We start from the raw sequence: 25072 nt of genomic DNA, 5'->3' as shown, positions 1-25072 counted from the left end.
TCACAGGAGAGAAGCGACATGCAACATGTTTCGCTTGGATACGAACCCTCAGTAAACGTAACCTTCCGAACCGAAGCATCACGTGTCTCTTGTCGCTTGCGTGTCACTCAAATTGGTTCGTTTTCTTAATATCGAGCGTAGAATCGCCTCGATCTGTTTGTACTTCTCGTGCGGTGAATACTTTTATCATAGACGGAACGGAAGGGGATCCTGTCGCTTGTAACTTCAGTGTAAAACCCCGTGTGGCTCGTCGCCTGTTCCTTCTGTCTGAAAGCTCCCTGCGTGTACGATGGATAAAGAGTGGATGGGAGCTAGAAAAGCAAGGCAGATTCTATACATTATCTAGCTATTGATAATCAACAAACTTTATTTGATATACTCATGTTCTTATGATTAAGGAATCATATTTATTCTCACTATAGCTACAGTGAGCAAAGTGATTACAGGTTTAACCAATTTTCGAGAATAATATTTGTGATGTCTCCCAGTTATAACTTTTGTTGGCATAATATCCTGGATTACTTTTACGAGACGAGACGAGACGAGACGAGACGAGACGGGACAGACCAAAGTCTCGTCTCGTCTCGTCTCGTCGGCTACACTACATTTCTGAGAGTCGGTTGCCCACACATACGACACGTGTGGCCTGTTGCTTCGATCTGAATGGTCCCATTGACTGAACGAGTCCCCGTCTTTTGTCGCCTGTTGAGTGCCGTTTATCGCCTGATGTTTCGGTGTAGACATTCTCCTGAACGTAAGAATTAATATATTAAAGCGCAACGGCAAGGTAGCTGAGACGGGCTAAATATAGTATGTTTATAAACAAAGAACACTAAATTTGATGTAATTGGGCCTTGCCTAGCAGCCATGGGTCGAAAATAAAAAAAAGGTAGACTTTTTACACTACGCCTAATGTTTTCTTTTTCTGGTTGCGAATACTAATTCAACAGCGGAAGTAGGAATCTGATATAAACTTCTCAAAATTGAAAATAAAATGTATTAAGTGCGTAAGCGCATGATATTTTTTATTATTATACACGATGACACTGTACCCTATCCGATATTATAATATTAACGCATTTTTCCTTTCCCTCCTATTTTCGTCCTTTATTTCTTTGGTTACAACAATTTTAAAATTATAGTTCCTGTAAATAAGAAAGCGGTAGAGATTGCAAGACATGAAACAGAGTATACAATATTTTTGGTAATAACTTTTCTCGATAAATGTGCATGTATAAAATAGAAACCCATATTTAGTAGCCATGATAGAAAAGTATGATATCACGTTAAAAAAAGAGTTAGTTATGAAATAATAACTATAAAAATAAAAATACAGTCGCGTGGAAGTATTATGTATTATTATTTACCAGATTCACAAGAATAGAGCACTTAAATTGTGAAAAATTTAAGGCTTTTTTTTAGTTCCGATGTCTGTTCTGTTGACAATTGTCTCATTAAAATTCTTAGTGTCACAGCACTGATTAATCGTCTATCATGATCTGAAATAATTTCTAAAGTTAAGATGAAATTAAACTTGCAATTTAATGTAATAGAAGCACTCTATTCCCTATGTATTTAAATGGGAGAACAATTGGCCATCAAAAGCGTAGGGATTGAACAGGGGTGCTGCCAGCATATTTTCGTTTCCCACTTAGGTCTAGCCATTCACAAGCTAATGCGTCATTAATGAGCAATTGCACATTCTAATATCTACCCGTTAGCATGCATGGTTGATTGATTAAAGTCCACATTATGCATAGGTGACCGCAGGGGGGGGGAGGGCATTTGCCTCCCTGAGATATCTAGAAAGAATTAACGCAATTCGAATAGTGAAATTGTAGATAGCTATATTTTATTCGCGATCCCAGTCCCGACTTTTCGGAATACCGAAAATTCCTCAAATGATGTAAATGCTGTGTACGGGATCCCGAAAAGTTGTGACCCGGATATCGGGGGAAAACATTTCCGTTCCGATCCCGAAATCGGGAAATGATTTCCCGACTTTTCGTTATCCTAAGCAGTCGAGAAATGCCGAACGGTCGTTTTAAAATCAAGTGTTTGAAAATTATCGGAAATTGTTAGTTTTTATTCCAGAAATGCAAAAACAATGACTTAAGGTAAAAATGACGTGTACAATTCGAGATTTATAGAAGTTCGGGAAATGTCTACCACTTCCTTTCCGGAAAATTTCCCGACTTAGTCCGGAAATGGCGAATTTTTCACATCCCGAATGCAGGGAATATCGGGATTTCAAAAATTCTGCAACAAGAAATACCCACGATACCGGTAGATATTGGAATGTGCAATTGCTCATTAATATGAGTACTGCCATCTACACACCCCTAATGCCAGCGTAAGACGCTGCAAAGAAAACTGGCAACGTTGTACATCTTCCGTCTCGCGAAATGCATGGATCTCGCGCATGCGTATTAATACAACCCAATTGTACCGAAATGTTTATAAGCACACAGAAATAGGGGAGGATTACCATAATTTATGTCGGCTTTGCTTGACAAACACTAGTTCGAAACTGAACATCTGCCTAGATGAAGGACAAAGACGAGATATTCAAAGGAAAATATTAAATTGTCTATCCCTCATTGTGAGTATATTTTATTATTTGTAAGCATCACTTTTCATTTATTAGTTCATGAAGCTTTTTTCAGTGTGGATAATATATACCTTTAACAATATTTTGGGGGCTCACCTAGCCTTTGGCAAACCTTTGGAATAAAGGCGGCCAGAGTGTGTTGCTGATTACATCACATCCGAAATGCCCGAGATCTGGAATATGCAGGGCACTGCACCCTGCCTTTGTGGCACGGTGCTAAATGCACGGGGAACATTTCCTTGGTACTAGTTTACTATCATTCGGACCGATTTATTCATTTCTACAGAAGAAACTACTTACCGTAATAAGTTCCTGTAGTATTGTCTAACATCTGGAAGGTGTTTTGTGTGATGTGGGAATGTTTCATAGCGGAAATTCAACCATTGACGCATAGCCCGACGAACCATTTCGGTAAGGTTAGGTTAGGTAGGATCACAATGGGTTACAATAGTTAAAAATTGGTTTCGAAAAAAATATGCGTAGCCCCACACACCATTCTCACATAGCCCCACAAACCATTTGCGGAAACGTACGTTCTTCAGTTACAAAAACACTTTTTTTAAAAAAAGAAATTGATCAAAAAAATGTGACTACACATTAAAAAATTATCCGCGAAGCAGATAGGTAAGTACAAATATCAAAAATTGACGAAACTCACGAGGTTATATGTGTCCAAAGGATAGTAAAAATTTACCGGTTTTTGGGGCTAACGTCAATGGTTTGTGAGGCTAACGTCAATGGTTTGTGACGTATTAGCATAATTTCAAATCTGGGCAGGTATTTTCTGGTGAACGAGGTTGCAACACTGCATAAATCAACAAAACACTTCCACAATGTGCCCTGAACCAGTACGCTATCGCCCGCCATAATGTGTTACAGAATCGAAATAACAAGTAACAGTAAGTACTTGTAAATCTAAGAAATAGACATTGAGATGCATTATTTCACTTTAGGAAATGTTCCGCATTCCAAAATAGTACATTAGCAATGTAAAAATGTCCGAAATATATGTTTCATAGGTGTTTCTCCCATACTATAATGGTACCCTTATTACTTTAAGGAAGGTTCAAATTTCGTGTGACAATGATTTCCAAAATTCTACGATAATTAGTCTTTGTGCTAGGAGAAATCATGGTAAATATCCGATATCGCCCGAACGGATTTCTTCAAATTTACAGGAGAAACTATTTACTGAAATCAGTTTCCGTAGGATTGTCGAAGTTCTTGGAGGTATTTTCGGTAACAGTTTCATAGATCGGAGACATAGTAAAATAGCATATTTTGTGTTTCACATGGTTCGTACTTACCAATTGTGTATTGTGGAACATAGTTCGAGGTGCCATTATGCTTTTTTTTTAATTCCTTTCTTCGCTTCCGGAACACATAGTATGGTGGGCACATCTTGACTCACGTTGTGGTTATGCAGTGTTTCAAACTTCTTCACCGAAAAATACCTACTATCATGTTCGTCACCGGTGGAAATATACATTATGCACGGGTAGCTGACGGATAGCCCCACAAACCATTTCCAAAAAGGTTAGGTTAGGTTTGGTTGGGTTAGGCAAGCATAGTAAAAAAAAAAGGGGTTAAAGGGGTTGAAACACTGACAGGGGCTGACGTCAACAAATGTACGCAGCATCCGGTTGTTGTAGGGCAAGCAAATGAAAGCAACATCAATTGTGCGTCGCTGTTATATTTCTCTTGAAAAATGAATGATTTCCCGGTTAAATATATTCCAGATGAAAGAAAATACCTTGACGAACGTTGTAAACCTTTGAAAACCTCATTTCCGTAAGTAGTTTCTTGTGTAAAATTGAAGAAATGTGTCTCCGATGTATGAAACTGTTCCCGTATTTTCTTTCGCAGAAACTGAAAACTTTACCAATGCTGCAGAACAAGAAATAATCGCTTTTTAAGTAAGGAACTTGCATTTTCTGTATCATTATGCCGTTGTTTCCATTATGTGTGTGCAGATGGCATGATCATCAAAAGTCACACGGTCTCGCCATTGTTTCCAAACGTGCCTTTTTTTACGAGATTTTTTTTAAACTATGCTTACCTAACCTAACCTTGCTGGGAATGGTTCGTGGGGCTATCGTGAATAATTTTTGGGGCTATCCGTCAATGGTTTGTGGGGCTATCGTGAATGTTTTTTTTGGGGCTATCCGTCAATGGTTTGTGATAACATAATGAACATGAAAGTAGGTATTTTTTGGTTAAGAAGGTTGAAACACTGCATACCCACTCTAAATCGACAAAACACAAGCAGATGCCCGATGATCCATGACGAGTGCATGCCATATTGTCTGTTACCCAAGCAGAACAAGGAAGACAAATAATGACTCGTAATATGAAAAGTTGACACTATTTTATAGAAAAAGGCATAACCTCACCTTAAAGAATCTTCCGCAATGCTGAATAGGTAAGTATCAATGCTAAAATTAAATAAATAAACGAGTGAGAGGTTCTTGGGTATTATCGGATAATTTCCGAAATTATAAAACAATCGGAACCGTTACCGGTGCAGACAACAAATACACTACTTGACTCCAAATCAATGAACTAGATGACTCGGTGTTGCACCGTGCAACCAACTAGACGCTATGGTGCAAACAGAGTCAAATCTAGTCAAAAAGTGCAGCCAACTACATGGGGCTATAGAAATATATGGGTAAAAATTTGGTATTCCCCGGACACCTATAACTTCTTCTTTTGACATTCGTACTTACCTATGTGCTTCGCGAACATTCTTTAAGGTGTATTCAAGTTCTTTTAATAAAGGTAATTGCAATTTTTCACATTACGAGTACTTCTTTTTTTCTTTCTTTTCGCTTGCCTGAGACACAATATGGCATGTACACCTTCCTAGATAATCGCACGTCGTGCTTGTGTTTTGCTGATTTTCATTCGTTATGCAATGTTTCAACCTTCAGAACCCAAGAAATACTCATGAAAAAAGCTCATCTGATCTAATTTTTTTAAAAAGTTTTTCACATTGTTTTACGAAGAAAATTGTAATGATTCGTGGGGCTATCCATGAATGATTTTTGGGGCTATCCGTCCCGGAATCGGTGGGAAATTTGAACAAAAAAAATTATTTTCGTTTGAAATTTTTGAGTCCAAATTTCCCACAGATTCCGGGCTCCACCCCTGGGGTAATTGACCTACCACTACCGTAGCCCTGCCTCAGCTCTGGCTAACTGACTTTATCTATAGAGTCCCTGTTGAAAGCATGTTAGAAATTGGCCGGAGTCACCTGCCCCCAAATGGGTCCTAAACTTTTAAATTTGAAAAAATCTGTTTTCTGTTCAAATCTACACGGAACTCTTTTAAACTGTAACTTCTCACGTCCCTGGACTCTCTTTGAACACGCATATACCCACAGCCCATTCCTTCAAATGAGTAGCTTACATTCACTGCCACATTTTGGACATTCCTTTCCTTTCTTCAAGATCCCATGTTCAATTAAAAAATCCACAGGATGTTCCACACTCGGTACAAATTTCACCACGACACGTCATGTTTCTAACTTTTCTTGCTAACACAGACAGTTTGAAACACTGGATACCCAATGAACATGAACAAAACACAGTCACGATGCGTGATGATGTACGAAAGTGTATGCGCCAAAGGCTATTCTCTTTCAGAGAATTAATTTTCAACAAAGAACATGAATTTTCGCTATCACACAAAACACCTTCCAGGTGTTAGACAATGCTACAGGAACTTATTACCATAAGTAGTTTCTTCTGTAAAAATGAAGAAATCTGTCCGGGGAATATCAGATTAGTACCCAAAAGGGTCACATTTTTCACTTGGTGGTTTATTTTCTTATGTATTTTAAGATATCCATTTCCTATAACCCTATCTATAGCAAAAGTAACCACAAGTAATTGGAGTATCGAAGTCTGACATTTAATATGCAATTTGTAATAAATATCTACTTTTGGGGTAGGCAAATAACATTTTCATAAATACCTATTATTTACATACACAGTTTGTAAATACCCATGCTCCAACCCTATTTATGAATTCAATTTTCTCCATCTCAGGTTACAGAGGATGACAGTTTGCCAAAGTTTGTGTGCTATTCGTGTGTAGACAAGCTAGAAGATTTCCAGGATTTCTCAAGGAATACCTGTCATCTGCAGAAAAGGGGCGCAACAGGAAGTCGAGTGTTAAGGTAAAGATAATTTTATACTTGAACAAATGGTGGCATGTTTAAAAGTTTAAAAGTAAGTCATACTTTATTTGTTCATTGCGTGGTAATACATAGATGCATTTTTAAAAATTAAAATTTTTACACCTGCTATTACTAAGAATGGAATCCTGTATTATTTTGTGAAGACCCATAGTGAAAGTGGTATGTGGTTTTCTGGGCTCTTGTGTATAAAATTGTTTTTTTATTACTCTATTCTCCTCAATGTTTTGAATAGCAATGCATTTTTGTGGATGTAGGAGGTGACCCTTTCCAAAGACATCCAAATGACAACCTCGCTTACACATAGCAGACTCTGGTCTGCATTGTTGCAGACTAACGAGGCTCTAGCACTTGAACCTGTAGCCTGTAAGTAGATAGCAAAATGTGGCTTCGAGCGCACCTAAATTTAAGGGGCAACTTTTCATCCAAAATCATAAAAAAACAAGAGAAAAATAAAAAAAATATTAAAATTTAATAACAAAACATTAAAAACATCATCCCTTAATTTATTTTTGAGCATTTTTTTCATGTTTTTGTCAAATCAATAATTAAAATTTAAGGGGCAGGTTTTTTATCTCAAAAACATAAAAAATTTAGAAATTTTAATAACAAAACATCAAAAAATCATCCCTTAATACATTTTTTCTAAAAATATAGCCCCTTAATAATAATTTTATGCATGCATATTTTCCAGCGCAAATCGATTAAGGGGCAACTTTTTACTCCAAAACTAACAAAAATCAATGTTTTAATCACAAATTTTAGCACATTTAACTAAAAATAATACCCCTTAAACTTATAAAAAACATGAGCGCAAATTGTTTAAGGGGTACTTTTTCCTAAAAAAAAACAACCTAACTACAATGTTTTAAACACAAAATGAAGCACAGTTTTTAGAAAAACACACCCCTTAATTCACCAATTTATTCCTGGCGCATCTCCAGTTAAGGACTAACAAAAATACAGAAGCTTCTTATGAGGCTTAGCACGAAGTGCGCGTACCATACCCACCAAAATTTAATATATTTTGCTAATAATAATGCAAATAACAGCATCACTTTAAATTCCTAAAAAACATTAGCGCCCTTTATGGGGCTAGCACGAAGTGCACGCAATTAGATGTGACTAAGGAGCACATTTTTAACAATAAAGATATGATTTTTAGGATAAGCTTTTCACACAAGCCTTAAACTATAAAAGAAAAGAAATAAAGTACAAAAACAAAGAGTTTCGCACGCTTGCATCTCTTCAAACATTTGAGTGCATTTTCGATTAGGGGGCACATTTTTAATAAAAAAGATGATTTTCAGGGCTATTGTATTTATTTAACGTTATTTTTTGATCTAGTTTCGGCTAAGTTTTAAGATTTTGATTATATAGTTACCTTCAGGTCTATCTTTAAAATTTTATAATACGCTTTTTTGTTATATTATATTATACGTACTATGATTTTTGTTTACATTAAGTACCTATCTACTATTTAACGTCCACGAAAAAAAATACCCCAACATATTCACATCCTCTATTTATCGCCCGAACTAGTATATTGGCGCCATCTGTAAGTATTCGACGGAACTGCACCAATACCAGCAAACAGAATACTGTGCCTGTCATCTTTAGTAGTATATAATCTCTGATGTAGAGGTTATTTTAGTCGAGTTTTAGTGCAACGTGTTTTAGTAAGTTTTATTATTTTTAAATAATTATTGTAAAATTTATAATTAATTTATTGTAAAAAAGTGAAATCGTTAATAGTAGGGTAAATTTAAGCCGCGTTTACAGTATTTAGCAAATGCTTTACAGCTCTGCTACAAATTCAGAATGAAATTCAATATTATGTTTTGAATGTATTTCCTTTTAGTTGGAAACATCGAAGAATCTTTAATTTTGCTTAAAGGAAATGAAAGGCAATGAAGTATTTTTATTTGATTTACTAGACGTAGTCGAGCTACTTGCTAGCGCATACCTATTAGAGCATTGACTTATTCCACCCCTAATTCCTTTTTCAAAGAACAGATACATTTCATAATCCATTAATTGTTCTAAAGTAACATTTGTATATTTTAGCATGCAATCCCAAGCAAATCCTGGAGTGGTATAATACCAAACTGGATCTAAACCATAGGAACTATTCAAGGCTAAATCTCTGAAGCTTTCAAACACATCAGCTATTAACAAAACATCTAATTTTAAATATAAATCATGCCACTCACCCAGATTCTTGATTTTAAATTTCCTCCAGACTTTTTGTGCATGATCATATTCGGGCCAACTTATACTTGAGCCTGTAAGGGTTGAATAGAATTTATCTATTGGGGGTAATTGTGTCTCATCGAATCTTTCTAATGAGTTCATATATTCGTAGGGATAAATGCCCTTTCGAGTTACCTTTGATCCTTGCTTTCTAAATAAAGCATCTAAAACATTCTGTGGAAAATATTTTAAAGTTTCTCTTAATTGTTTCGATTCTAAGTTGGATGATAGAGCATCTAAACTGCTTGCTAGGAATCTAAACGAATCTATAAATCTTAATTCAATATAACCACCATCAGCCATTCTTAAAACTTTACTAAATGAAATGTATTTTTCTTCATTGTCTGCAATTAATTTAAGATTGCTCTTAATGCCTTTGGCCTGAGCCTCTCACTGTCCTCTCCCAGGTTTCTGACAAATAGATGACAATCATAAGAACTTAAATTATGGAACAGAATTGGAATAAACAATGCCGTCTATATTTTAAATTACAATTTCTACAGGCCGCACCTCTGTACTTTGAGCTATAGTGATCGTGTTCTCTGACTTTCTGATTTTGTTTGGTAAACTCTTTTTTGCATAGATAGCATATTTTAGCCTTCATGTGCTCATCCCAATTTACATCTGTCATAGTTTCATTTTCCTTTCATAGTTTATAGATCCTTTTGGCTTGGACTGTAATCTCTTTTATAAATCTTTTATCAGCATTTTCTCCTCTATAAATTTTTAAAGGATTTGTAATGTTTTCGTAAACACTCTTAATATAAAGTCCATAACTACAAGGAATATGGAGTTGAGTTTTTTTAGTATACGAATTTTCTGGATTTGGTTCACAGCTTTGAATTGGTTTTAGAATGGATTCAAAATCGGAATAAATTACATACGGATGCCTCAACATTCTTTGAATATTTTTAAATGATATTTTAGGTTTAATTTCTATTCCATTTTCTATGTTAGATTTAGGCATAACAGGTAAACAGGTTTCATTGTTATTACATATTACTTGATGTTTCTTAACAGCTTCTTCTCTTCATGAACTATAATTTAAACATCTTCTACAGAAATATTTTTTATCTCTATTAATTTCTAATTGATTATTCAATAAACGACTTAAATTTTTAATCCAACAATGATGATTTTCAAAATAAAGTAGATCAATATTTTTATTATATTCTTGTTTCTTGTTATGGTATAATGGATAAAATACTTGTTCTTTATCTTCAAACCCAAATACCGTTATGTTAAGTTTATTTAATTTTTCAAATTTAGGAATGTCTTGAATTTTAACTGGAAATTCAATTCCATTAAAATTTAATAAATCTTTGTATTGTGGCCTATCAATAGTCGCTGATGTGCAGCTCTGTTGCACATAATGTGACCATCTTTGTGGATCTTTTTTTGGGGGTTTTTAATGCACATGAAACTGAATATTTAAAACACTTATTATCTTTGTTTTTAATATTAATACAAGCCTGTTTATCCTTAATTAATTTGGGTAAATTTTTATGTGCTGATCCGCTTAATGGTTTATATTTATTAATATTAATTCTTAAATTGTTTATTCTGCTTAAAGTCCAACCTGATCCTTTGGCTTCTAATTCATCACATCTGTCTATAAATAGATCTCTTTGTATATCCCAGAAATTAATTAAATCATTTTCTCCTCTTATTATTACATTGGGTAACTGAAACTTATGAACCATTTCTTGTTCTAAATTTTTAAAATCACATTCTAACTAAATTAATTTTAATGTTTTTATGCATATCTAAAGCATTTTTAATAAGATTATTTGCTTTATCCTTAATTGAGTTCATATAGTAAGACAAATCAGAATCTCCTTTATTGTTATGTTGATAAGTTAATAACCTACCTTTAAAAGCAACTTCAACTAAAATAAAATCAGGTTCAGGATTATGTTTTGCTTTATGAAGCTGAAGTCTAGTTTCTTTAATATACTTTCCACAAAGCACGGCTTCGCCGTTTGGTGATGTACCAATCACCGCATCACATTTTATTTGTTTGACTCTCTTTTTCTTTTGAGGAGCTATTATACTTTCATCAAAAGGAAATATATCGTTGATTTTCTTATTTTCTTTTTCTCTTTTGATTCTTTTATATTGCTTAATAATTTCTTTTATTAAATCAGATTTTTTATATCTTGTAATGTATTGTATTTTTAGTTCTTTAGCAATATTATATAACTCTGGTAGTTTAAGTTTATTTAAACGTTGTTCCATTTTAAGACAACCAATTTATTATAAAAAAATTATTCAATAAACACCTATTCCCCTTTTGTGTAAATTTGATTGCAGGTGTCTTTTATAGTGTGTTTTAGTATAATATTTACCACATTCACATAGCAAACGCTCACAATTTGTGTAGATTTTACATTGTTTACATCTTCGATCAGTATGTTTGCATGTTTAAACAAACAGAACATCGAATGTCATCCATTTATTTAGGAAAAGATATTTTCAATAAACCCATTTTGGCTAAAGTTTTAATTTTATTCTCGTGTTCTTTAAATTGAGCATTCATATTTCTAATTATTATTCTTTCTAACTCATTTTTTGCAGAATCTTCGGATCTGTATAAACCTTGCACTCTTCTTTGAAATTCAGCGATCTGTTTTGAATCAACTTGATTCATTTATTTATACCCAATATTTTTTCAATTTAGAAAATTGGGCTAAGCCACAAAGTGTTCGAAGGACTTAGTAAAGTGCGCGCGCATTATAATTATAAATAAAATAATTATAATAAAAACAAGAATAACAATAAATACTCTAAGGTTTATTTAAGTTTGAAGTTTTAGGCAAATCATCTTTGCTGATCAAAGACGAACTCTTAACATTTTTTATTGCTTTGTTTCTGTAAATAATGATTTCCTTCATTGGATGCTTTTACATAAGCTCTGCTTACTTTATTTTTATAATCTTCAGGAATAGAAATTCTTTTAATTTTTTTATCTAATTCTTCTTCATCTACATCAATTTCATTCATTAATTGAACACATTTGTCTGGTTTAAGTGTTTCACTTTCTCTTAAAGTTAATGACAGTGATATGCCTGGAATACTAACTTTTGCTTCTTTTTGTTTCTCGTTGTACTTCTTTGCTAGAGCATTATGTTCATCACGTTCTTTTTGGTATGCCTCTTCTAATTTATTAATTATATCCTTATACTTTTTATTCTTTTGAATTGAAGCACTTAACATTATCCCTTTACAATCTGATTCACACATTTTGGAAAATAAAATAACAAATAATGAACGGAAGTGTTGTTTTTGTTCGTCTGTAACATCTAAACTATCTATTTTATCAATTAATTCGTTCATGAAATCAATATATTGTTTCGCCGTTTTAGTAGTCAACTTATTATTACTAAACGCTAAAATATCATTAAAATTGATTTTAGATAAATCTTGAACAGTTTTAACTGTGTCATGAAATGTTTTTAGAGTTATTTGGTTTGCCATTTAGTAAGATATTTTTTTTTTATTTTTCCTTTTACCGATTACCAATTACCAGTTACTATTCCTATAGCTGTTCCTATTACCTTGCCAATTACTATTCCTATTACCGTTCCGATTTCCTTACCTTTTGCTTTTCTGTTTACCTAATTCCTTTCCAATTACCTTTCTGTTTACGCATTGCCTTACCAATTACCTTTTTTTTAAATAAATAAATGGATTCTACACAAATAGTCGAGTATTTAAAGCAGTGGGACTTTCAAAACAGAAGTAAAAAAGAATTTGCTGAAACATATAAAATTAGTGTAAAAACAATTGATAATTATATTAAAAAGCATAATATATCTTATGAAAAACGCATATTTGGTATTATTATTCCAAGAGATAAATTGGGAAGATATTCATTAAATGGTATTTTAAACGAACATCCGAAGAAAACACAAATTAATAAAGATTGTAATACAACAAAGGAAGAATTAAAATTATTTGGTAGTGTTGTTACTCAAAACCTGAATGGAGTTTCAAAATCCACCAACAAACAAAGGCTAACTTATCCAGAGAAAGTAAAACAGCTTGAAGCAGCTTTGAAATAAAAAAAATCTTCAATAATTTACAATACTCTACCATAAAAAAATTAATAATAAATAAAAAAAACACGACCAAGCCAATTACACCTGACGAATTTATTAAACTTTTAACATCTTTACATCTTATAATTTTTTATCTAACTCTATTAATTCCCTGTTCGAAGAACAGATATAAAGTTAATTCTAAAACTGTAGTAAAATATTTAAAAGCTAATAATATATCCTATAATCAAAAAGGAGTTGTTAATTTACCACCCCGAGATAATTATGGACGATTTACTTTAAATTTACAAACACCCCTTGGGGTGGAAACAAGGTGTGCAGTCAAAAAAGCTGAAACTATTAAAAAAAGAAGTTAAATTTCAAGAGCCGCTGAAAAACTGTCGATCATTAAAAGATTTAAATAGTCTTTAATTAGTTTAAATATTCAATTGCATAGTTACGACTTCTCATTGTAATTTCGTTATTATTCTTTGGTACATTAATTTTTCTATCTTATGAGGAAGATCTGTAGATATTATTTGATATTTGTGAATCAGTAAGAGTTTGTTTCTTTGCAGATTTGTGAATTATGGGGTACTATGATACAGTAAGGAGGTACATTGCAAATTGCAATGGTAATCCTGATGAACTGGTCAACTTAGATGATGCACTGATGACATCTCCCAAAACACCTCTGGAAGAAACAAGGATTGTTAAAATGGGTGAGGTGTTCAATGAAACAGTCTTCAAGGACTGCATCATCTCAAATATCTATCAGCAGCATCAGATTACTCAAGCAGACCTCAAGTTTAGTACATGGTTGAAAATATTGGAATTTCTAGACCAGGACTTCCAAAATGGCTCAGTCACACTTCAAATTTACCTTCAGGTTTTCCTTCATTTCAGTAAAATATCCATAAAGGAAGACATTCTTGACAAGAGCAAGTATTATAATGAATTGTTGAAAATATTCGTAACTCCTACTGTGAAACCCTTAAGCATCCACACTACAATAACAGAAATGTCAGGAGATGATGCTTCATCACTTAAACAGAGACTGTGTTCAAAGCCAGTCATACAGGCAATACTGCAGAATATTACTTCCTTGAAGACCTCAGACACAATGCCGACTGTCAATATTGAGGTGATCGTTCGTATAATCACTTCTGGAACCATATATCAAGTACTATTTTTTGAACCCTTCCAACCTCTGAGAGGTGCGTGTCTTAAAGATGGTATACTCATCTGCTTGAACAATATTGCTGGGATTACCAATACCCCCAATTATTTTGCTGATCTGTTGACCTTAGCGATACATGAATTTTCCCATCATATTGCCCACATACTTTTCAATGATTTTAATTTTTCAAGTCCTTGGACTTTGAGGACCACCAATGAGGCACGATTTGACTTCAGGCATTCACAGCCGTTGGAAACTGGAAGGAACACTGAGCTGATATTATTTGACGGCATACAGCCCGATTGGTTCATCTCTTTGGAGGAGGCAGCCTCTACATTTCTGGAACGTATCGATTCGAACGTCTGCTCACTACCAATAATTATGATGAAGGATCACGATAGATTAGGATTGGTTGAGCGAAAACCATCCTCATTTTTTGGGATAGACATTAAGTCAGAATATAATCTTATGTGTTAATTTCATTTGTATTTCTTATGGATACCAGCAAGAAGAATTTACATCACAAATAATAGAACATTTAGGCCTACCATTTTGTCTTTTCTGTATCTTCTATTTCATGCAACCCAGCTTCTTTGTTATTTCTCCCCATTAATTGTTTCTTTTTGTTAAAAATAATGTTAATTATAATTATATCTGTTAGGTAAAACAAGTACTATAAGAAAAATTGTTAAAATACGTGTAAATTTATTTACTTTGATTATAAATGGAGTAAAATAAAAAAGTAGATTATAATCCTGCTTTTATTTCATGTGTAGTATAGGATACCTACTGCTTTGATTTTATCCATTGAGAAGAAGTGTCGCAATCTTTATTGAAATATCGTTGACTAGGAAGAGAAAACAGCTCAAAATTTTCAGCCCGCAACTTAATTAAATAGTAAAATTATGTAGTTTAATTCGAAAGTAAAGAAAGATACGTGAAACAGTATTTTGTTGAGAACTTGGCAATTTCGGATTTTATTTCGCGTTCCACAATGGAGATGCTGTGATTTAGATACAGCTTGACAGTATTCAAAACAACTGATTTTAATAACGAATTTCTCAATGTTTTTAAACAATCGTTTTTACGTTCGATTTAGGTAAAGTCGTTTTTACGTTATTTCGTTTTGACAGTTGGCAACTATGCTTGATGAAGATGGCTGCCTCCTTGTTTACGCTGACACAAAGGTTGCTTTTTTAGGTTAAAAATAAATATTTAAATAATGCGAAGAACAGCATTTTATTTCACAAGGTAAGGAAGGTATAAATTATACAGTTTTATTCACGGGTTAGTTACATTTTCCTTGTTTAAAAAAAGATTTGCTCACAGAGGTGAGTCAGTCATTCAGCACTCTTGTTTACATTTATCTTTATCAGCTGGGAGTGGTAGTAATGCATCCTGCTGATAACAACTTTCCTTGTGATTCATAGCGACCACAAAAAGTGGAAAAACATTTTTGAGAAATTATTTTGTACACACCTAATCACCACGCACTACACACAGTATTGACATGGTTTATAAAGTGTGTCGGTATGTTATCGCTTTAAGTATCGCTACGCTTTTTAACTTAGAAAATTTTCATGGATCAGCAACAATCTACCAGCCGAATTAATGAAGAGGCAAACAAGGAGGTTTTAAAATTCCTTTCCTCAACCACCTTTAACTATGATGTATCTGCTAGACACACTGAAATTGGAAAGCTAAAAACGGAAAACTGAAAGTTGGGGATAAAAAATCGAAATTTAAAAAAAATAATCAAAAACAAAACTGTTGAGTTGAGAGATGTGTTAATAAAGTTAAAAGAAAACAAGGCTCAGATATTATCACTGCAGGACATTACTACCGATTCTTCCCAAGAAGTCATGGATATAAAGTAAATTTTTGGTAAGTATATGATATCAAATAAAAATGAAGCTATATGTGGGACAAAATTAGTTGTGTAACTATTTCATCTTAAAATTTTTAATATTGATTATTGTGCGCTCATAATACTGTCTAGTGTTACAGGGTGCTATTTTTTATAATAATTGTTTTTTTTTCTATTTTAATTAATTTTTTAAATTGTTGCACATAATTCTAGAAGTGCTTATGGTCCAACTGTGTCGACGGAGTGCTCGATAGTATGCAAGAACCGCTAGTGTAGAAACTGCTTTGTCCAAAGGACCCACCAGAATAAAATTTGGGTGTTTTTGTTAAAATTTTAACCTAGCGATTTAAATTAAATTTATGCTGGAAAAATATGATGGTAAAAAGTAGTTTAAGGGGCTCTTTTTTTATAAAAAATGGGCTATTATATAGGCATTTTATTTAAACAAGAAAATAATACTCTGTATTCTTTGGTATTTTTTGTTGTTTTAGCTTAAAAAGTTAGCCCTTAATCGCAGTGAAGTTGGCCTCTGTTCAAGACCTTCGGTCGTCTGCTTGCTGACCCACTTCATGCTAGCCCCATAAAGGGCGCTAATGTTTTTTAGGAATTTAAAGTGATGCTGTTTTTTGCATTATTATTAGCAAAATATATTAAATTTTGGTGGGTGTGGTACGCGCACTTCGTGCTAAGCCTCATAAGAAGCTTCTGTATTTTTGTTAGTCCTTAACTGGAGATGCGCCAGGAATAAATTGGTGAATTAAGGGGTGTGTTTTTCTAAAAACTGTGCTTCATTTTGTGTTTAAAACATTGTAGTTAGGTTGTTTTTTTTTAGGAAAAAGTACCCCTTAAACGATTTGCGCTCATGATTTTTATAAGTTTAAGGGGTATTATTTTTAGTTAAATGTGCTAAAATTTGTGATTAAAACATTGATTTTTGTTAGTTTTGGAATAAAAAAGTTGCCCCTTAATCGATTTGCGCTGGAAAATATGGATGCATAAAATTATTATTAAGGGGCTATATTTTTAGAAAAAAATGTATTAAGGGATGATTTTTTGATGTTTTGTTATTAAAATTTCTAAATTTTTTATGTTTTTGAGATAAAAAACTGCCCCTTAAATTTTAATTATTGATTTGACAAAAACATGAAAAAAATGCTCAAAAATAAATTAAGGGATGATGTTTTTAATGTTTTGTTATTAAATTTTAATAATTTTTTTTATTTTTCTCTTGTTTTTTTATGATTTTGGGTGAAAAGTTGCCCCTTAAATTTAGGTGCGCTCGAAGCCACATTTTGCTATCTACTCCTGTATAATCCTCTGTAGGAATTGTGTTGTGTCATCCATGTGTATTTGCGATGTTCTTCATCCACTTCATCGTATCACCATTCATCCTCATCTTTGCAATTAACCAAAAGTGGCAGAAACCTGAAGTAAAATAAATCAAATCTTTCATTCATTCATTTTTGTACGAAACATGGACATCATTGTAGACTATTTGAAATTACATTCAGAATGAAATATACCTAGTCATATCATAAATTCTTTTACAAAGTTAGTAATGAACTACAGGCACAGTAAGCAAGCTAAAGTATTAATATTTGAATGTTACAAAGGTACAAGTCTTGTCAACACAGAGCACCAATCACTGTTCAAAATGGCCACCTCTGGCCTTCACTCAGGCCCGAAGTTTCGGAGGACAGTCATCGATCGCAGCACGCATGGTCTCAAGGGGAAAGTCTACCACTGTCTTTACAAGAGAACGCTTGAGACTTGCAAGGTTTGGATGCCTCTTCCTACAGACCATGCCCACCAAAACGGACCACAACCTGTAGTCCAATGGGCTGAGGTTGGGGCTGTTGGAGGGCCAATCAGCCGGAGCAATGAAATCAGGCACATTCCTCTGAAGCCACTTCTGTGTGGTCTTTGCCATGTTGGCCGGTGCCGAGTCCTGCTGGAAGCTCCACGGCTGATTGTTGAACATGGTGTGGGTCATCGATTTCACAAATGGCTCCAACACTGTCGCTTCGTACATTTTTGCAGATGTTTTCACACCATGTTCACAAAAGTGGAGGTCATTTGTTGTGCCATCGTACAAAACCCACCCCCAAACCATCACTGAGGCAGGATGATGGCCTCTGAGGATCCGTCGCGTGTTTTCACGAGCTTCCTGGGATGTCGAGGCATAAACACAGTTGTTTTGACGATTGTAAGACAATTCAATTGTGAAGATTTTTTTGTCCATGAAAAGGATCCTCCTGTGGCCACCATTTGTGTAACGCTGAAGGAGTACACAATGAACCACAGAAGTTATTAACCAATTAATGTGTCAACCAGCCCATGCTCTTTCTTATCCTATTAACACATCTATTATATGAATAGCACCCCGTGTGGCAGAGTGGTTAGCACATCGGCCTAGGCCTAGGCATCGGGATCAATGTCATCATTCATCCCCATCTTCGCAATCAGCCACAGGAAAGTGAAGTAAAATAAATCTGATCAATCACTTAGTAAATGGATATTTTTGAACCTGCAAATGTATTTTCGACTAGCCATTTTTCTTGAGATTTCTGCACAGTACCAGAGAAAGTTGTCTATTGTGAAATATGTGAGGATCATTTTAAAGAAAGTTATTATATGCTTGTAACTGACTACTTATATTATTGTGGAGGATGAAATTACTGCATAGTCTTTGGCCAAATGTAGCACATATTGCCAAAAGTTCTTTCAATAATCTCATGCTGTCAGCAGAAACATTTTTTTCTAGGGATGGGACAGATTAATTGGTACACTATTGGTATTGGCCAATATAGGCATATCGGTTTAAATTAAACTTAATTAAATTTAAAATTACTGATAATTTTACTGCATGCAATGTATCTATAAATATCTAATAATGTATTGCAATATTCTGCCATACATAAACATACAATCTCCATACTTTTGTTGAAAGTAAATCTCTAAATATGCAGCTTCTTTTGGATTGCAGTTATGTGGTAACACACACTTATTAAGGAGATGAATGAAGCATTTAGATTCTTCAAGGATCATTTAAAATTTTATATGGGATCAGTCGAACATTGGTTATCGGTATTGGTAAATTTCATATCGACTCATCCCTAATTTTTCTATATATGACTGAAGTACCAGCCTATGATGTGCACTATGTCATTGATGTCACTGTAGTGGATCTTCTAGCACTTCCGAACCTCATTACTCAACTAGTGGGCCCACTAAATTTGCACTATGACTCCTTGCGCTAAGGTGCAGCACAATCGGATGTCTACCAAGAAGTTTTGTCATTTCTGACATTTCATTGGACATATCCAGAAAGTTACTGTAATACCCACTGTTCACAGTGACAAAGGAGAATGACCTTGTAGTTGTAGGCAACGAGATGCACCACCTAAATGTTGCTGGGTGCTTGTCAGAACTTTCACAGTGTTGGCAAATTAGTATGGTGAACCAATGTTGGATATCGAAGTGCTTCATCACCACAAGCCCTCGCAAGTCCTTTGTGACACTTTGCAGCATTTCTTCCACATACAATTTGAATTTTGATGTACAGATTTAGTTCTTTTCATTTGAACATTATTTAAGAGTGCACTACTCAGTAAGGCTACAGTCAGCATATTGCTGCCACCACATGTCACTCTGAGGAAATTTGACATGTTATGTGTAGAGGCAGGTATAAAGTCATTATCGGATTCCGTGATTCATTGTTGCTACCAGTGGTAAGTGGTTGGCATTTTGTTAATCACTTTTTTTTAAGTGCTCTCTTGTTTTTGTTACATTAAGGTTTGATTCACATCTACGCTCAAGCAACACTCAGGTCACTCGCCCATAACGCTCTGCTCACGGTCAGGGGGTATCCACACTAGCGGTCAAGCTTCGCCTCAGTCAAGGTACGATCAACGTGAGTCGGGTGTTGGTTTCAGGGTGGTCTCTCTGATAAAATATCAATATTCACAAAATTATTCGAACGGACTGTGTAAAACATTGTAATACTCCAAAAACTGAACCTGCTTTGCAACACAAGGAAAATGCCTCATTAAGCAATCAATGTGCTGTTCTTAAGTTGATAAGTTCAGCATGGGACTATATTTTCAATAATGCTGATGGAATAATTCAACAATGTTCGTTAAATGACAATGACTCCATACCACAAGAATATAATTATTCTTTAGTTTCTTGTGTAACCACGTATGTATGTCTTTCCAGTGACTTATTGCAAGGTTTGGTAGGCCCCCCTCAGTGGCGCAGTGGTAGAGTCCTCACATTGTAATCAAGGGGTGGAGGCACATAGTGGTTCGGATTTCACTTTAAACTGTGGGTCCAGTCCCGATTAGCCTTACTGTGCATAAAGTGGATTTAAAACAATAAATCAAAATTAAAAAATAAAATTATTGCAATGGTTGGCTATTGTACTTGACCCAATAAAATAAACTTATTGTGTGAGGCAGATTCATGTGAACCAAAAATTGCCCCAAAAAATTAATTTACCTCAAAATGACAAAAATGTATTCACTTGTTTAAATTTTTGATTCATCGAAAAGTTTGTTAAGGAGTTTAGTTTGTGTTTTAAGTCCACTTTATGCACAGTAAGGCTAATCAGGACTGAACCTACAGTTTAAAATGGAATCCAAACCCCTATATGCCTCCACTGGGTATCGAACATGGAACCCTTTGATAACAAGACAACAATGCTACCACTGTGCCATCAGGGAGGCATCGTTTGTGAAGGGGGATTCTCAAATTCAGTTTTCACGAAATCGAGAAAAATAATATGTGACTGAAGAAATTGTAGTTTGTGAAGATAAATACTTTTAACGCGTTGCATGTTTTAGGCTGTCTCAATAGTATAAAGGTAAAAGTTATTTGTTGCAAATAATACTACTTGCCCGAAGATATGATAATCTGAGCCGCGCGTCAGGCTAAGTTTGCAGCAGGTTTTATGTATTAATCCACGCGAGAACTGAGCTCAGAACTTTCCGTGCCAGTCTTGCCTCAATCGCCGAGCTGCTTACATCGCAGACACCGAGAAAATCCACAGTATTGCCAACCGCACAACACATCATAACCCGCATGCATAACAAGCAGAATATATTTTTGTTTCTTTTTGTCTCCTGAAACATAACATTTTAGAAGTACTTTCGGCACATAAATTATTTAAAAAATGTGTCATTACTTAATATAAATGCGAAATATCTTCGAAACATGAGAGAATGTGCATGGACGTCCGCAGGATTTTTTCCAGGGAGGGGCAATAAAGGCATTTTTTCCCAGGGGGACAAACAAGTCACAAGCCCAAAAGAGTGTAGTTCCGTAAAAAAAATTGCTTAAATTTGAATTTATGGTGGTAATGCAATAATTAACACACATTATTGTGGCTAAAATGAAATTATATGTGTGAAATACATAATTTATGATTGACTTTCATTTTCCAGGGTGTGGCCACGGCCCCCCTTTCCCCCTTCCGGACGCCCATGAGCATGTGTGGACATTTCGAGCACGCAAAAATAAAAATAAACAAATATATAAGTAAACAACGATAGGCCCTCTTGAATATAATGACAAATTATTGTTTTTGGTTTATAAAAAATACATTTATGAAAAACTTGGTTACTGTAAGACACACGCACTTCAAGTTATACCAGCAATATAAAAGCATGATTTGATATTGGTGATATACTGTATATACAATCAGGTGCATTGTCTGCTGCTATTACTCTGGTTTCAATTTATGAATCACTTCACTAAACCAGGATTCAAATCTTGGTCTCTCCATTTCTTGCTAATCATCCTTCCCTTTCTTTGCATGGAACAGTAAATATGCACCTTCAACAAAGACTTCATTGCAGCCAGTGGGTGAAACAATAAGCCTCCCCCTCTCCCTTTCTCTTTGGTTTCTTCAGCCCTGGCGGTGGTTTTGCACGGTGGTATGAAAAAAAATTCAATGCACGCCCCCCCCTCCCCTCACCAAATTAAAGCACATCTGGTCCAAATAATAAACATGTTTCTTCTCACTGGGATATCTTTTAATACCGCAGACATTCTTTTGTCCTCAAACAACAAACAATCGTTTCCTCATCCTAAATTCAGACCGCAAATCATTCAACACCCGGGATACAGTTCGTGCGCACATTGACGGCAAATCACCTCATGCCCTGTTATACTTTGATCTTGTTTCCGTAAGGAGGATTATGCATTTTAAACAACTTGCTTGATTTGAAGAGCTTTTCCCTTCAAATGAAGCCCACAATAACATTATCTGAACAGGAGACCTTGATTCAGCCATTCTCGCCGCTGTGTAGTTCGATTATTAATCACAATAAACATAGGGTAAAATAGTGGGATGTGCAACACTGGTATCATGGATTCCACACGCTCTGCAACGTATTCAGTCTTGCTAGACTCGCACTTGAGCTTCAGCATTTCCTCAGCGCAATGCAAACTCCAGTTGGCGAATCTGCGGATCCAAGTTTGTCTGCACTGTGATTGCAACCGATCAAGTCCAAACCTGCTAATGGATGTATTATTTTGTCTGTATTTTACAAATTAAATAACTGTTTTCTTGCAAGTATGCAGTTGTGTCGGAATAGAACCTGTCTCAGTGGAACTATATTCTGCGTGCATGTTTGGATCTACATATGCGAAAACCTGCTGCAAAGTTAACCTTACGCTTGGCTTACATAGGCATCATGCCAGCATTATACTTATTTTAGCATGTGTTGGGCTCTGATTCGGGACTGGTTGTAACTGTTTGCATATATGCAGTTTACCGCCACACAATCTGGTCACAAAGTACACAAGCTGGAAACATTGTTAGGATGCAATGGCGACACCCAACCTGCCTGTTTATGACCTGCGAGGGGTGGAAATGCCACTCCCTCAAAATTCCTAGAAACATTGAAGTGCTCGGTTCCTACACTGACATCCACTATAGGCAACATCTGCTGTGTAATAGGTAGCCATAGTCAAGGTGAAGTGATCAGCATGAGACTCCAGCCAGTACTCCTTCCCCCAGATTCGCCAGAGTCTCTTTGATTAGAGGTTTGGTGATCATTGGAGCTGGGATGTTGCCTGAAAACTCCACCTGAGATCACTCACTCCGGTAATGAACTACACTTTCTGTAAAAACAACCCATGCACCCTTGTAACTCAGTCCCATAATTGCTGTAGAGAATGGGTTCCCAGAGTACATTGTGCTGCATGACTGCGTACTCTAGCATACATAATATCAACTTCTACATCAGTGTGTGTGTTCATTGTAACATCTGGTGTAGAAAAAAATATTACTGAGGAGTCATGATACTGACTGATAGCCTTCATACCAAGCAAATGCAAACAAATAAACAGTGCAGATGCAATCTTATGTCATGCCTGGGAACACTGAAGCAGCCTTTCTTTGTTGGTGGCTTCTAAGCTGCACAATTAGGATAGTGATTTTTGTAGGAAGAGGGAAATGTTGTTTTATATATGAAACGGCAATATCATAAAATTTATGTACGTTACAGTTGTATTTCAGAAGCATTCTGCATCCTCGTCTCGTGGTAGTGAAGAAACTATGGCTGCTCCAGTATCTGATACGGGTTTCCCTCCTCCAGAAGTGACAACAATAAAGTCTGAAATGGAAAGTGTTGATTCATTAGTTTGTGAACAATCATCTCTGGAGAATGTTTGGCTTCCAGACGAGTCGTGTGTCAAGACTGAAACCAAATCATTCGAAGATCCTCCTAATGTTGACATCAATTTATCCAGTCAGTACATTGATGAAACTTTAGTTGATAAAGTTGAAAGTGAGAGTGATGAAAAATTGATGCATTTTGAAGGCACAAGTGAGGAAGCTCCTAGTGAAAGTGAAGGATTTTATCCGTATGACTGTAAACAATTTGTGGAGAAAATGCCAGCTGAGGATAGTGACAATGATGCGTTAGTATTAAGTGATAAGGACAGGAAGAAGAATGCAGTGATCACCGAAGAAGTGGAAGGCCAAGGGACAGATCCTGGAGAAAGGTAGGTGAAGGAAATTTTAGTACAAGGATTGAAAGTGAACATGACAGTACTAAAGTTCAAAATTGGACCTTATACGTACGAGTTACAATGCAATTAATTTATTGAATATTGTCACCAATGCTGCATTGGTAGTGGGTTATTCCATACAAGATCATCCAGGGATCCACCCCACCATCTCAGATTTGGATGAAATTTGGTGTGTGATATCTGTGGATAAATATAATAACCCATTTTTTTTTTTTCATTTTAGGAATATCAACTTTAGTTTGAAATCTATAGTTCTTTAAAATTTTCTGCCATTTGATGGAATGCTCTACTTCACATTGCTTAAAAGTTTCAGACCCAATTATTAACATGAAAGTTTGAAATTTATCATAATACTTAATCAAAATTTTATGGGGATTTCAAATATCACATAAAATGTAATCAAATGTCTCCAAATGCTTGCAATTTGAAAAAGTGTGGTGTTTATTATGCACATATTTGCCTCTGTAACTTTTCTATTAATTTTTACAAACTTGGACTAATTCCCATCAGTGTTGGCTATTTTGCCTGTTTTTTGTATAAACAAAATACAACTGTGTGGTTTGCTGTTTTTACAGATATTCAAGTTTGTAAAATATAGACCATTCTAAACCACACAATTAAATGCATGGTTTTTACTAAGCACAAGTAGAAGCACCTGTTCAACCATATTCTGGAAGTATGTATGTGGGTCATTCCACGTCAAATCAATGAAAATAAATGCACTTTTCAGATTCATGTCAAGTAATTCAAATAAAATTTACAGGATTGGCTCTACTCATGAAATGATGACAATAAATATTTTTTTGAGATTTTTCAGTTGCTCAGTTTTTGTGTAGGACCCCACAAAAAAATGCGAAAAATTGCAAAAAGTAAGGTTCGG

At 34.9% G+C, this 25072-nt stretch overlaps 2 protein-coding genes across 2 annotated transcripts in view; both read left to right on the top strand.

Moving 5' to 3' along the window:
• The first annotated feature begins 2454 nt into the window (after positions 1 to 2454).
• LOC145996414 (uncharacterized) lies at positions 2455 to 15038 on the top strand. The gene is made up of 3 exons (XM_083132869.1): positions 2455 to 2602; positions 6664 to 6794; positions 13684 to 15038. The coding sequence occupies exon 3, from the start codon at positions 13695 to 13697 to the stop codon at positions 14760 to 14762; it is 1068 nt and encodes a 355-aa protein (XP_082988995.1). The 5' UTR covers positions 2455 to 2602; positions 6664 to 6794; positions 13684 to 13694; the 3' UTR covers positions 14763 to 15038.
• Positions 15039 to 23716: 8678 nt separating this feature from the next.
• The window catches only part of LOC145996278 (uncharacterized), a 397051-nt gene continuing 395695 nt past the window's right edge, over positions 23717 to 25072 (top strand). Inside the window, exon 1 of the mRNA XM_083132705.1 lies at positions 23717 to 24165. Coding sequence (XP_082988831.1) covers positions 23717 to 24165 — 449 coding nt within the window. The remainder of the gene's footprint in view (positions 24166 to 25072) is intronic.

Source organism: Lepisma saccharinum, chromosome 12 (assembly GCF_977018435.1).
Source record: "Lepisma saccharinum chromosome 12, izLepSacc3.1, whole genome shotgun sequence".
In the NCBI taxonomy this organism is placed as follows: Eukaryota; Metazoa; Arthropoda; class Insecta; order Zygentoma; family Lepismatidae; genus Lepisma; species Lepisma saccharinum.
Note: the sequence above shows the minus strand (reverse complement) of the source record. Positions and strands in the feature narration are given on the sequence as shown.

Coding starts and splice junctions, on each gene's coding strand:
- LOC145996414 (XM_083132869.1), top strand. CDS start 13,695: ATGGGGTACTATGATACAGTAAGGAGGTACATTGCAAATTGCAATGGT.